The 14,731-nt window shown below is 35.3% G+C and overlaps 1 protein-coding gene across 1 annotated transcript in view; it reads left to right on the forward strand.

The window, feature by feature from the left end:
- Window positions 1-447: 447 nt before the first annotated feature.
- Window positions 448-14,731, forward strand: part of LOC124175275 (Krueppel-like factor 6) — a 209,807-nt gene continuing 195,523 nt past the window's right edge. Inside the window, exon 1 of the mRNA XM_046555340.1 lies at window positions 448-1,074. Coding sequence (XP_046411296.1) covers window positions 973-1,074 — 102 coding nt within the window. The 5' untranslated portion in view covers window positions 448-972. The remainder of the gene's footprint in view (window positions 1,075-14,731) is intronic.

Genomic DNA, 14,731 nt, shown 5'->3' on the forward strand with positions numbered 1-14,731 from the left:
CAATCAGACGACGGACTGTCTAAGCAACAATCCTAGTAAAAATCCGTTCTGATCTTTCTCTCTCTATCCATCCATCCATCCATCTATCCATCCATCCATCCACCCATCTATTTATCTATCCATCCCTCTCTCTCTCTCTCTCTATCTCTGTCGCCTCGACTCGTGCAACGAATACGAAAAACCGGCGTTTACGCGATAAAATGCCGCTCAACGAACGTTTCTCATTCGACGACGGAGTTTAACAACCTTTTTCAACTTATCCCGCATCCGTCCGACTTCTCCGCCGGCGCTCTCTTACGAAAAAAGAGGGACAACGGGGAATAACCCTTTGCCGTGAGGTGGGGGTTGGAAGGGGGTTGGGAGGGGGGGTGGGGGCGGGGGCGGGGGCGGGGGTGGCGAAGAAAAGGGTTTTCCGGGGTGCGGGGGAGGGGAGGGGGACACCTTTGCCTCGTCGACGAAACACATGTGTCTGTGCGCGGATGCTGTCAGTGCCGATACGTGCTGCTGTTGTTGTTGTTTTTGTGATTGTTGTTCCTGTTGCTGTTATAATAAATATTATTGTTGTTGTTGTTGTTATTGTTGTCGTTCGCCAGGCAACATTTTGTGCATCGACGATCATCGGTTGGTGAAACCGATTATCAACGGTTATATACGCAGTGAACAAGAGCGAGTGATTCTCGATTTATTCTAGTTTTCACGTGTTATCGTTCGACGACCTTTGGTTGTTTGTTTTTTTTTGTTTTTTGTTTTTTTTTTGTTTTTTTTTTTTTCGTTTGCCTTTCGTTCCTTCTTTCTTCAACCTCTCTTTTCTCGTTCGAAAAGTATTTCGCGAGATCCGAGTTGCGTTTTTTTAAAAAAAAAAAAACGTTTTTTATTTTATTTAAAAAATAGATAATATCATTGTCGCGATCGTCGCCTGTACGCGTGAATTTTATTACTCGGTGGTTTCTCTGTGACACAAACGCAACAACCATGGATATCCTACCGAGTGGAAACATATTCAGGGAGTTGCAGGACATCCACGATACTGGATATTTCTCCGCCCAACCCTCGCTCGAGGATCATTGGCAACAGGTATGTTAATTAATTAGGTGATATTCGCGTGTTGTTTACTTGCGAGATCGCTCGTCTTTGTTAATAACTTTCAATTCAACGACGGTTTTAATTTTTCCTCTTTTTTTTTATTTCTTCCCCGCCCCCCCACGTCTTTTCGGTTGACACAATTTTCTCTAAAAAAACAACGGTGTTTCTTACTTGCTCTTTTTGTTTTTACACAGCGTTCAGTTGTAAGTTGAGGAATAAGAGAGAGAGAGAAAAAAAGACACCCTTCGCCGAGTTTACTTTTACTTGTGTTTTGATACGGAAAAGTTTCGGTAATTAAAACAAAACGTGTTTTATATATATATATAAAAGTCGAAGTTGGATTGTCGATGAGTAAAAATGGTTATTTCACGATTTTGGAATTGACTGAAATTCGGTCAAAACGCGCTAATGACACAAAACACAATTACACATCGATATTTCAATTCCTTAAAAATCATTGGAATAATTAAGAAGAATTTGGTAATTTCTTTCACCAATGTTTTCGTTACGATAACGTTACCAACTTTTTCTACCTCGTAAAAAATAGTCGGAGAGTAAAGAAAATGAGGAAGAAAGGGATTTAGGATTTGGAATCTAGGATCAAGGATTAAGGAAAGTGTCAACAGAAACTCCCACGGGTTTCATAATAATCGAAAGATCGTTACGTTACGTTACGTTACGTTACGTTACGTTACGTTGGGTCGAAGCGATACGGACGTAAACGGAGCGGAGACTCACGAAGGTTGAAAGTTGGCGGGAAGGGAGGAAGGGAGGGAATCTATTTCATTCATAGAAATAGCGGCAGCAGCGTCGAGTCTCTCCTCTCCTCTCCTCTCCTATCCTCTCCTCTCCTCGACGACCGCGCTCTGCAACAACCTACGCTTACGCTTTCTTTTTATATTTTTCTTATTTTCCCATTTTTCTCTATTTCTCTCTGTCGTTCTATCTCTTGGAACAAGAAGAGAGACAGAGATCTTTGGGAATTTATGCAATTTTGTTTCAACGTGATAAACGAAACGTATATTTATGGTGAAAAATCAACTCTTTTAAAGTTATTGGATAAATTTACGCATTGGTGATTTTTTTTAACGTTACACCGAATAACTTCAGCCTCGTATTAATCGAGGATGAAAACGTCCAGCGTTATTCTAACGATTCATTTGTTATTAATAACAACTTTCAGAATCGGAATAAAGTTAATTGTAACGTATTCATATTTTCGTAAATTCAACTCTTTGAATGCTACAGCTCTGAAATGATGAAATAACGATTTATTCAACGAAATGGCAATGAATTTATTGAACGCGTAACAATTGCGGAAATAAAATTACAAAAATACGACGAATGAAATTTGAAAAATTACTCTAATGTTCGTGGAATTAACGAGAAAGCAATCCGTATGAATTTGAATGAAACTATGGGAGATAATTGCTAACGAATCACTTGCAAGTCACGTGACGGTGTTTAGGAAATCGTAATAGAAATCGCGTTTTAAGCCTTGCGGTTAACGTAACGCGGCGAACGGTCGCAGGTTTCAATTTATAAACATATTTCGTACATTTGCGCGTTATAATTCATAAGATAATTACGTGTAATCTGAAGCTTGGATCGATGAAATCTGGTGAAAAACTGAACTGTAAATATACAGTTAAAAAGTAAAGATTCTTTGCAATATAGGTCTGTACTATAATAATTGATTGATTAATCCACCGACCTATATTTTCCCTTTTATCGGAACTCGATTTGGTGAAAACTTGTATTTGCGATCGAGATTAATTGCGATTGATCGATCGAAGCTTTAGATTTAATACACGGATAATTTGCAATAACAGTTTTGGAAATAAGAATTGATAACGTCAAATTTTGATTTCTTCCACGCAATTAGTAAAAGAAAATAATAGATTTGTTACATCAAAGTTTGCTTTTCTAAGAAGTCAGAACGATGTTTCGGATTTTAAGAAACATCATCTATTTTCTCAAACGTTTATTGTAAATAACGGAATCAAATTTTTAAATAGAAGCGTCTCAAGCGAGATACCGAAGTTCGTTCAGTTCTTATTTGCAATAAATGTTTGAGAAGATTGGTAAATTTTCTTAAAAATTCGAGATATCGCTCTGGTTTCTAAAAAAAAAAAAAAAAAGAACTTTATAAGTTATAAATTGAGATTTTGGTTATTATTCGATGTATGGAATCAAAATTTCATTACTTAAATACAAACTGAAACAAAAAAAAATTATTTAAATTTTGTGCTGATCCGTGTCACGAGTTACTAATTATCGCATCGTCGATGAGTGTTATTATTTCTGAAATTTCACCCAGTAACATATTTTCTTTAACCTTGCACGGTAAAAATCACCTACATCAGGTTAAATATTAAGAAATATTTACATATTTTTTTGTTCCAACGTTTCTCAAATTTTTATCAACGTACGGTTACAATAATCACCGTCGGTTTGATTTCACTTACAATTAAAGAGATTCTAGTCAAATTTCACGGCAACTTCACTCTTTCTAAATTCTTGAAGAATGTTACTTTAATAGCTCAACGTGTTCCGTTCATTCCTTCATTCATCATACCAACTGTTTATTTACACTCCGACTCGGCTTGACTTTACCTTTTTCCACCCTTCTTCTTCTTCCTCTTCCGCTTCTTCTTCTCTGTGACTTCGAATAGCGCAGCTTCCGCTTAATCGTTTGTACTGTTTGTCGTTCCTTCTTCCCATCTCTCTCTCTCTCTCCACCAGGAAAGGACAATGGTATGCGATTATGCGTCGGTTAAATTCGTGTGTAAACTGTAAATGCAGGCAGGATATACGTATGTATATGTATATATATATATATATATATATATATATAATATACCGCGTGACTGTTCGGAGCGAAAGTTTCGCGGCTGTCTCTGACTGAGTGACTGAAACACCGGAATTAAAATTGAACCGACTCGAATAACCAAATGATACGCAATTCTTCTTGTACAACAGCGATTATTATTTAAACTGCGGGGTTTAATTTTTGTCCCCCTGTCTATATGTATATATGGATATTATTATTGAAATTGTATTATAATTGTACAGAAATATTTTGAAACGGTTTACAAATCAGTCGAATTATTATTTATTATATTATATGCTTTGCTCTGTCGTACGTTTTTTTTTTACCAATTATGACATCGTTTTTTTTTTTTTTTTTTTTTTTCTCTACGTATTCTATCTCACAGCTTTCTTATTGTTGTTAAACGAGAGACGTGCCGCGAACGAGAGTTTAAACAGCCAGTCTCTGAACCGTAGTCGAGTAGTTCTCGTTCTTCTTTAGCTTTAAAGACTGACGTCATCGCCGAACACTGGAAATAACCGATCGAACTCGACCCGACTCTATTTCGTACACGAAAAAACTCTTTACTTCCCGTACTACAACGTTTCACTAAATTTCATTTACACGCGGCGCAGAGGATAAAAATAACCGAAACTCGGCGTTTTGTCGAGAAAATTTATCGCTGCATCAGCGATTTGATCGATTATAAGCATCGTTTTTTTTTTTTTTTTTTTTCTTCTTTTCCATCTTTCCATCCCGTTAGTTTCATTATCGCAATATCACGGAGTCTGAAAATTCGCTGTGAGAAATATGAAAGGCGTCGTAATTCTCTAAGTCAGACACTCTTGTCCCTCGAATTAATTATACTTTGGTTAATAAACCGATCCAACCCAATCTTTCCATAGACAATTATATCCGAGGGGGTGAATGATTCATGTTTACATATTTCGGAAAGACGTTGGATGTATTACGTCGTATAGAGTATAGAGTATACAGTCTGAAATACCATCACCATTGACACACCCCCCCCTCCCCCCCCCCCCTGTGAAAGCTTGAAAGCTCGAAAGCTCGAAAGCTATTATTATTATTATTATTGTATACCCTGAATAATTAGAAATTTGTAGATCCTTAGATTAGGTCTGGTTTTGGTATGGTTTAGTTTGGTCGCCTGTGTTTGAATACCCTCGTTATTACACGTCAAGAACGACGATTACGATTCTCCGTTACAACAGAGACGACGCTGATTATTATTCATATGTCCTTTGAAATTACTGCACTAATCACACAAAATCGTCTACGTCTACTAGAAATTCATACGCTACGTGATACAACACGATGTGTTCCTGTGTGTGTGTGTGTGTTTAATATACACTACAAGCTATGCGCACTCGAATTGAAAAATTAGATCTTTGCAAAATTGGGCCAGGTTCATCTCTAATAATAACAGCAACAACAATAATAATACCAATTATGATAAAAATCAGTTTTATATCTCGTGCTTGATAAGAACGTACGGATCATAACGGATGACGACTTGAGACGACACACGACACCCGATCCTCGGTTCAGAGATCTTTATTTAGTGCTGTTTGTGTTAAAAAAAAAGAGAGAGAGAGAAAACGTTTTCGAAGACACGTTACTTATCCAAAATTAGTCGTTTCTCGTGTATCGGGTGGTAAACGAATGAAATTTTTGTTCTTCTCCTTCTTCACACCATCGTGATATATTTTCTCTGATTTATCCAATCAGTGATAATCGTGTGCATGCCGCGTATATACATATGTACGATTATTATTCAATTTTTCGTAATTTATTTACAACTTTGGAGACCGATGTGATTTTATTTGTTTCATTTGAATTCGTTCTTGTCAGTTTCTTTTCTTCTTTTTTCGTCTTCATTATTATTATTATTATTATTGTTATTATTATTATCCACAAAATTTCGTATCCGATCTATGTCATTTGTTTATTTAAAACAGCTACAGCGCTGTCCAAGTAACGCGCTTTTCGCTTCCGCGCAATGCAATGTGAATTGACGATATACGAACGACTGAATAATTGTATTATTGCTGAGGATTAAATTTAACGTTATTTTTATACCGCATGTACGCAAGAGCTTTTTACACTTTACAGACTTTGATTGAGTTATTGGTATGAACATATACATACATATGTATACATATACTCTTATCCTCTCTGTCCGTTGCAGGATGCATCGAATAATAATTATTTTCGTACAATTATACCACACGTGATAAACACACACACGTATATACATTTGCATTTGTATGTATATATATACATAATCTATGTTATTTAATCTATAATACATGTGCGAACGTATCGCGTTATCATCTTGGTGTCACCTCGTATTTAATACAATGTTGTAAATCCATCTTACACGCCAAGATTCGTATCTTACATAATACACACTCACACACACACACACACACACACATATGTTAATTTTTATGGTGCGATTGGATCATCATTATTATCAGTTGTAATTATACATGTGTATTGTGTGTATATATATATATGTATATATATATATATGTATATAGTATATGCGTTTTATTGATGCTACAGTGTTACTATTATTAATTATCGACGGTCATATTCTTATCCGTTTTTTTTTCTGTTTTTTTTTTCTTTTCTCTTTGTTTTTGCATATATATACTTTTTACGTTCGACGTCGACGAATCGCACAATTTTACAGCTAACTAATTTATCTCGTCGCGACACGGGTTCGTCGCGTGTTTTTTTTTTTCTTAAATTGTCTTACTTCGTTTAACAATGATATTTTTCATACGTTTAGTTTTCGCCCGTTGTTCACAGTTTACAAGCGTACGCTTGTCTTATCTTACAGTTCATAAATTATATAATTATAATATGAATATACTGTGCATATATGTATATACATATACATATATATATATGTTGCATACATAATTCTCCCCCTCTATCTTTTATAATTCATTTTGTTTTTTGTTTTTATTGTTTTTTTCTTTTTTTGGTCTCCCGCGCTTATCACGAATTCATTCATTCGTTCTTTCATTCATTCTCATCCCGATTCCCATTATATGAGGTATAAATAAATGGCAAATGTGAATAAATAATTACTTATCGTTAAGATTTAGTATTCGATGAAAAATTGTCTCTTTTTCATCTCTCCTCTCCTCTCCTCTCCTCTCCTCTCCTCTCCTTTCGTTTTCCCTTCTCTTTCATGATTTCGTTCCGTGGTTCGCGCTGCCGGCCGTCATTCCTTCGGCCAGCGGTAGCGATGAAAAACCTTGTTTATTTACATACCGCGTAAGCGTTATTCTTAGGCATATCCATAGTGTCTATGTGTTTGTGTAACTAAAGTTTGCGAAGCGGGCGGCCAAATAGTTTTGGCAGATATTACCTATAGGCATTGAATATGGAGATTTGAAGTCTACGGAGAAGCTCTCTTATTCTTCTTCTTCTTCTTCTTCTTCTTCCTCTTCTTCTTGATTTTTTTTTGGGTCGGTATAAATTGCCGCAGGTTGAACCAAACCAAACGTAACTAAATTAAATTACACTAAATTAAACCATTCACGTTTTTTCCAGATATATAAATTGAAACACTCTTCTGTCATGTCACGTGCGTGGGAATTTCAAAAAGGAAACACGTTTTTACTTACATCGATTTGACTGTAATTTGGTAAATTATCGTTTTTGAGGTCGCTTAATTACAGGATGAATGTATGAATTTTTATACTTTTCTAACACAAAAGTGAGACGAAAATCTAATTCTCATCCGACTTCTAAAGGGTTAAGTGACACTCATGATAACCTGAGAAAATTTTAGTGTAGAATGATTATCATGGAATATGTGTTTCGAGGTGTTCTTTTTTTCTCTCTCTAAAGTTTCCCAAAATTTTTGAGTCCGCGAATTATTTGTTCTACCTTTGTAATTACTGTGATTACTGACTATAATAATAGGAAACTCGTTGAATCGTACCAAAATAATAATAACAACAACATCTACGAAGCCGATTATTATTAAATATTTCTCAATTACATTGTCAGAGACGTAATTACTTGATTTATTCGATTCGAGCACGGGGGCTGTAATTTTTTATTTATTTTATTTTTTTTCTTACTGCCCAATTCGTTCGACGCCTGGAAGTAGAAACAAAAGATTGAAAAAATGAATTGAAATCGATTTAAATGACGAAAGGACAAAGTGACGCGTTGAATTGTACGTGGTTGTATATCGTATGCCGGAAGTGCACGAGATATGTAATTATGCATACGTGTAACGTATGTGTATATGTGTATATATACATATATCATATACATATAATACATGCGATCGACCCGTTGATTAGGATGAAAAGATTTTACGCGTACGTGATCGACGCCGCTCCGTGCGTATGTTTAAAATGTTTGACGAGTTAGTCATAAGCCAGGAATGTCCGTTGCTTATTAATATATACACTCGTAGTATCGCTACTGACAAGTTTACTCGTTTGACTTATCAATTCACTGTTAACTATGTTTTCCATTTGTTCCATTCGAGTGATTTTTTTTTTTTCTTTTCTTTTCTTTATATTTTTCTTTTAAAAACGTGTTTACGCCCACGAAAGAATTTTTCGGTTTTTCTGTCCGAGTAGTTTTTTTTTTTTTTATCATCTCCCGTAAATTTTTCGATTTTTGACTTCAATGTTCTCGGATACGAGAAGTCATCTTTACACGAATACATTTGTTGTTACATATGCACTTGTGTCACGTGTATTATTATCGTATTATATCCTCGCACGTCGGATGTCTGCATTTAACACCTCTTCGCGCGTTTTATTAATATCTATAATATACATATACTTTACGTTTATTTTAACAATTAACACCGCGGCGAAGCTGATATAACCTACGCACACACACACGTTATTATACTTATGCTCATTCCGAAACGCTAAATTTGAATCTCGGCAAATTTTTCACCTTCTAATTTAATTATATCCTGTAGCGTTCACGTATATATATATATATATACATATATACATATATATATAGTGTATTTAGATACGCATAAGGAGTAAGGTAATGTATGTATGTATGTATGCTCGCACAAATGATGGAACAAAAAAGAAGAGAAGAATACACACAAGAGTGGGTAAAATTTTTCTATACAAAAATTGTGAAACAAGTTGTACAAAAATTATCGCGTTCTCTCTAACTGAGAAAAAAAATAAGGAAAAAAATATCGCTCAAGGTTTACCGGAGAAAATTTGTCGGAACACGAATTATCGCGATCTCGTTCCAAAGGCTAGAACATATTTTCCTGTGCATATAATTTAATCTGTCACGTGTAAATATTATTAAGAGAGCAAAGTTCTCAAAGTTACATATAACGTTGTAACGATTCAATTTTAAGGAAAATCATTATTTCGCAACTCTATGAACCGTCTCTCAAACTTTGAGTAGGTGACTAATTTATTTAAAAAAAAAAAAAAAAAAGCAAAATGTACCGATATTTTCGAAAAAAATTAAACTCCTTTATAAAGTCGTTACAAATTTTCAATACCATTATTACAAAATATCAACGTATCGCGTTAGATTAACGCTAATACTAATTTCAATTTCTTTATATATCACACAGTATTGTTTTATGTATTGAAAAACGAAGGGAGAGCGTTTTAATCGTCTTATATATACGCCGTATGATGATGGAGAAATGCACTTGCATCGTATTCTCCTCCTCCTCCTCCTCCTCCTCCTCCTCCTCCTCGTAATTCTTCCCTTACATTTTCATCCTGTACCTACTTTTACGGATTTGATACATGGTACACGTGTTTATATATATATATATATATATATATATGTATATGCATGCATGTCAGACACACGTATGTACGCGTATCGATTTATCGACGTCGGCATGTCGCGTTCGTTCATATTCTCCGACGTCTTGCTTGCCCGCCGTAATAAAGTCTAAAAATACTCCCCCACCATTTTTCTTTTTGCCATCCACCTTTTTTCTCTTCTATTCCCTTTTTCGACATTTTACCGGCCTGCTCTTCTACCTTCTCTATTTATCTCTACATACGTTTTTACACACACGTTCACTGTGAATTCTTCTCCTAAGAACCATATAGCTCGACAATTATCACTCGTTTATTTTAACAATTTTTTTTTCATAATTTTACTCGCCCGGAAAAGCTGAGCGACCATTTTATTCCAGCCTAGTCATTTTACCGGGATAGTAAAAATTTTTTAAAAATTTTTATTTACCTGTAAACCAGACGAGTTGCAATTTTTTCGAGCGATTCCTTTCAAGAAAAACTCTCGCTATATGTGTGTGTGTATATATATATATATATATATTAGTATATATACACCTATGTACATGTATGCACGTACGTCAGTCAATCATCGTTGTTTCAAAGATCAGAAAGAAAGATAAGAAAAAAAATAAGCAAAGCTTGACGGCGAGTGACGTATGTGAAATATTAAATTCAGTCTTAGGATTAATTTTGTAACCTGTATTATATACGTATTATATAAATACAGTCGTAGTGTTTTAAGGGGGTGTCGATGGTCGTGTCTCCGACGTTGACGTGTTATATCTCCGATATCTGAGTTCGCGTATCTGGAAAAGAAAAAAAAATAAAAAAAAAAACCCGAGAAAAGGCTTAATAGCTATTTTTTATACACAATTTTGAACAAAAACACTCCGTTACATTTACATTCTACGCAGAAATAAACGAATGGCACGGATCATACGAAAAAGCGATAGAAAATTCGTAGAATTTGTGCCATTTCTTTATTTCTGCATCAAATGATATAATATATTGGAGCTTTTTTTTTTTCCTCTCTATTTAGTTCAATGGAAAATGGATAATTGCTTTCAGGAACCACTATATATCGATATTAAGGGCTCAGATTGCAAGAGGCGTCTTATTTCCTGTTCCTACAATTATTATATTAACATGTGACTTCGGGGAAAAAAATGAACGATATTTTTGGACAATTCTAATGCGTGTATTATATGTATGAAATTGTGAACACTGTTACATGTGTATTGTGTATTACCAGGGTGTCGGACCACATAAAAAAAAAAAAAAAAAAGAACCGAAAAATTCTTAAATTTCATGAAACTCAATGCGATCCTTAAAAAGTTATGGAATGTCGTGAAATTTCACTAACGAACCTGAATATTTTATTATTATTGGAAATAAATGTATTGGAAAACTGTATCGTTTGTTACTATTTTTTTTTTTTCTTATCAGTAAAAAATACAAGCACTTCATATACGTTTCTCGCTGCAGTGTAGCGTGGTGGCGATATTAACGACGATAAATTGAAAAAAAAAAAATCAATAAAAGTAAAAAAAACAAAAAACGAGTTGCAAATGTCAAGCTGCTTTGCTACATTCGTAAATATTTGACAAATCACGTCGAAAAAAATTCTGGTACGCAGTTTTGTGGTGATGAAAAAATTCTTTATCTTGTTCCTTGAACAAACCTTGAACTTTGCGACGATTTTCTGGTTCCCGTAAAAAAATTCTCTCTCTCTCTCTCTCTCTCTCTCACTCACTCTCTCAGTCTCTTCTCGGGAATCGGTTATCTTCGGGATAGGTCAGGTCGGACTCCGCGTTAGGCTAGGCTACCGAACCGGAACGAATCAATTCCGAGGTACGAGTATATTGAAACAAACATTGGCGTACTACGGTCATTACCCAGGATACGTTTCGAGAGTCGTATAGTATGGCCGTATGCACGTAACGTTGGTGGGTGAATTATTACTATGCTTGTAATTTATACGGTGAGAAAAATTTCATTCGTTGCAGTAACTAATGTTGTTGGAATTAGGAAAAACGAGGTACGCGTAAACATTTTGCGCTATCGTCGATCCTTTTTTGGTTATCGCAACGCGAAATCAGTTTCTGAGGTTTGCTCTACTTTTTTAGTTAAACGAGGCTTCAACAAGTCAATTTATCGTCGCACGAGCGTTAAATTTTCGCAACAGTTGCAAGAAAATATAGCAACAATGATCGTAACGATAAAGAATAGTAACGGATACTAGACTTTCCGGTAACGGCTAGAAAACTAATTTTCTTTTTCTACTTGGAATTATATTTTTCGATTCTGGTAAAAAATGAAAAATAGTTAAAGACCGAACGGTAACCGGAACTTAAAATTTCTCTCAGTGTAGAGAACGATTTTTAACGACTTGTATTTGCCGAATTAATGTAAGTGTAATGTTCTTATTTATCAGAGTTTAATGGAGTTCTTTCTTGGAAGATTGTAAAGTTACTAAATAGAGAGCTTTATGGAAATCTTATCGTTACTTTAACGTTGCCAACTCAAAGCTTACAGTATAGCTGGATGTTCATCAGCCTCATTCAATCTTTCTCTCTCTCTCTCTTTCATGATTGTAAAATCGATCCACTACAACATGCAATTATTACTCTGTCAATCAATCAATCGTTTACCTTTCAATTCCTATGTATGAAAGAGAGATTTCCTCCAATTCCCACGATCAAAGAGACAGAGAGAAAGAGAGAGAAACCATAAAGTTTCATACAATTTTCTTTCCGCTTTATGCAGCGTTTTGGATATGTGCAATGCAGAATTATACGAGTTCCGTTACAATTATACATTATAACGATGGACAATTACGGAATCGTTTTTCTCGGCAACAGCCTTGTAGTCTCAATTACTACCAATCGTGTCTCGTTATGAGAGCAGTCGAGGGGCTGGAGGGGAATGCAGGGATGATTCTTCGTCTCTTTAGTTTTTCTCTCTCTATTTCTTTGTACTTCTTGTTTTCGCTATTTCACGGATAGTCTCGTATTTATTATTTCATCATCATCGTCGTCGTCGTCGTCGTCGTTCCCTGACGGTACAAATAGGTTTAATACATAAATTGCTCACATCGTTTAAACCGGCGATGCCCCAGCTTGAGAGAAACAACGAACTAAGAAAGTAAAGAGTTTGTGTGCGCAGAATGCGATGCAGGTAAAGATTCGAGCTGCAGTCACAGCTGCTGCTATTGCAGTGCAAATCTGCCTGCAATGTTCAAGCGGGGCAGACGACAAGAGAGCTCGGGGAATGGAAAATTTAGGTCAGCCGTTTCTAGAGCTCTGTTCTTGCAATGTTTATTATTCGTTTACGTAAAACTTGACAAACCTGCCTGCTGCTTCTTTTTTTTTTTCCTTATTTATATTTTCATTTTTCCTCGCACCCGGTAAGGAAATAAACAATTTGCAAGGTAGTAGTCTGAATTTTCGTATATACATGTATACATATATTTATTATTGTCAATTTCAATTGACGATAATATTCCTGACATATTCAATCTTCACGAAAAAATTATTCTTTCCAAATTAATGTAATAATATTATCGTTTTTACTGCCGGATTTTTATATATAATAATATCGGTAGAACTTAACAATTATAATAATGCACGTGTGTATTTATATAGTATGAATACGGTATGTGTAGAGTAATAGTATATATTTGAAGCTCCCGGTTCGTTCCGCAATTTCATTCATAAAATATATTCGTACCCGTTTAAGTCGCTGTATCCTTGGCTTGTCTGCCTTCACTTTCTGCCTTTGCCAACCACGCACTAGTTATGGCACCTAAATTATAATAAACACATCTCTCTCTCTATATATATATATAGATAATATACGATTTAACCTAATTGATTATCAGATTAAATAACGAAATTAAATTTCCGTAGAAGGAGAAGATATTTTGTAGCGTGTTTTTGAAAACAGTTAATTATCACATATGGTATAAAATCATTATCAGTCACGATTACTTTTCTTCTCATTTTAATTTGAAATTCCTCCGTATCAACGTCTTTGGTGACCAACAAATCTTCACATTACACAGAAATGAGGAAATGGCACGGATTCTACGAAATCGCGATAGTAAATTTTGCAGTTTCAATAATTTCTTCGACAAATGAAAATTTATCTGAGTGTTTTTCTTCGAAATTTTTTACAACAAGGGGCTGTCAAGACCTTTTTTGTATTTGAGATACGCGGGCGTCTCGATGTTTGAAGATGCATTCGCCATATTCAAAGTCCACCAGAGCACCCCGTTAAACAAAACCGCCAACTTACCGTTTCTTCTCTCATTTCCCTTTTCACCCGTCTCTTATCCACCCTCTACATCTCTCCCCATCTTCTAGACTGCTGCAAAAATTTCGGCCGCGGTATATTTCACGCTGTGTATACACCAGATGTCAGTTACAAATGGCTTCTATTTCGATCTACGACACGTTTGCCGGAGTGGAAAAGAAGGGGCAGAACAGAATTTCACCCATCCTAGCGCTCTGCGAGAGTATATTACACATATTTCAAAGCGATAAAAGTAATTTCTTTCTCTTTCCTCTCTCCTACTTCTGTAATTGTACGTATAAGGTATCCCATCCCATTAGAAGTTCGCGTAAGTATATTATTTGTATATTTTTTTTTTCTTGTAATTTGTATTACCAATATACTATTTACACCAACAACAAAATTTGCATCATTATTTTTCTTCTGTCTTTTTTTCATCTCGTTCCTCCAAATTTCATTGCTGAAGGTAAATTTTCGCAACAGTTCCAAGAAAAAACAGCAACGTTTTTTTTTTTTTTTTCACAACATCCAATCCCTTAATCGCTTGTTATATACGTGTGTAACGACGGTAATCCAGCATCTCGACGCTGCGAGGAAATTACTGCTCGTTTTCCGATTCCGTAGTTACGTTCTACGTATTACTGTATTACTGTGTATACAGTAAACCACCATGTATACCGAAGACCCTGTTACAATTTAGCACGGATTAATGTCGCCATGTAATTAGCGTGTC

The sequence above is a fragment of the Neodiprion fabricii genome, chromosome 2 (assembly GCF_021155785.1).
Source record: "Neodiprion fabricii isolate iyNeoFabr1 chromosome 2, iyNeoFabr1.1, whole genome shotgun sequence".
Taxonomy (NCBI): domain Eukaryota; kingdom Metazoa; phylum Arthropoda; class Insecta; order Hymenoptera; family Diprionidae; genus Neodiprion; species Neodiprion fabricii.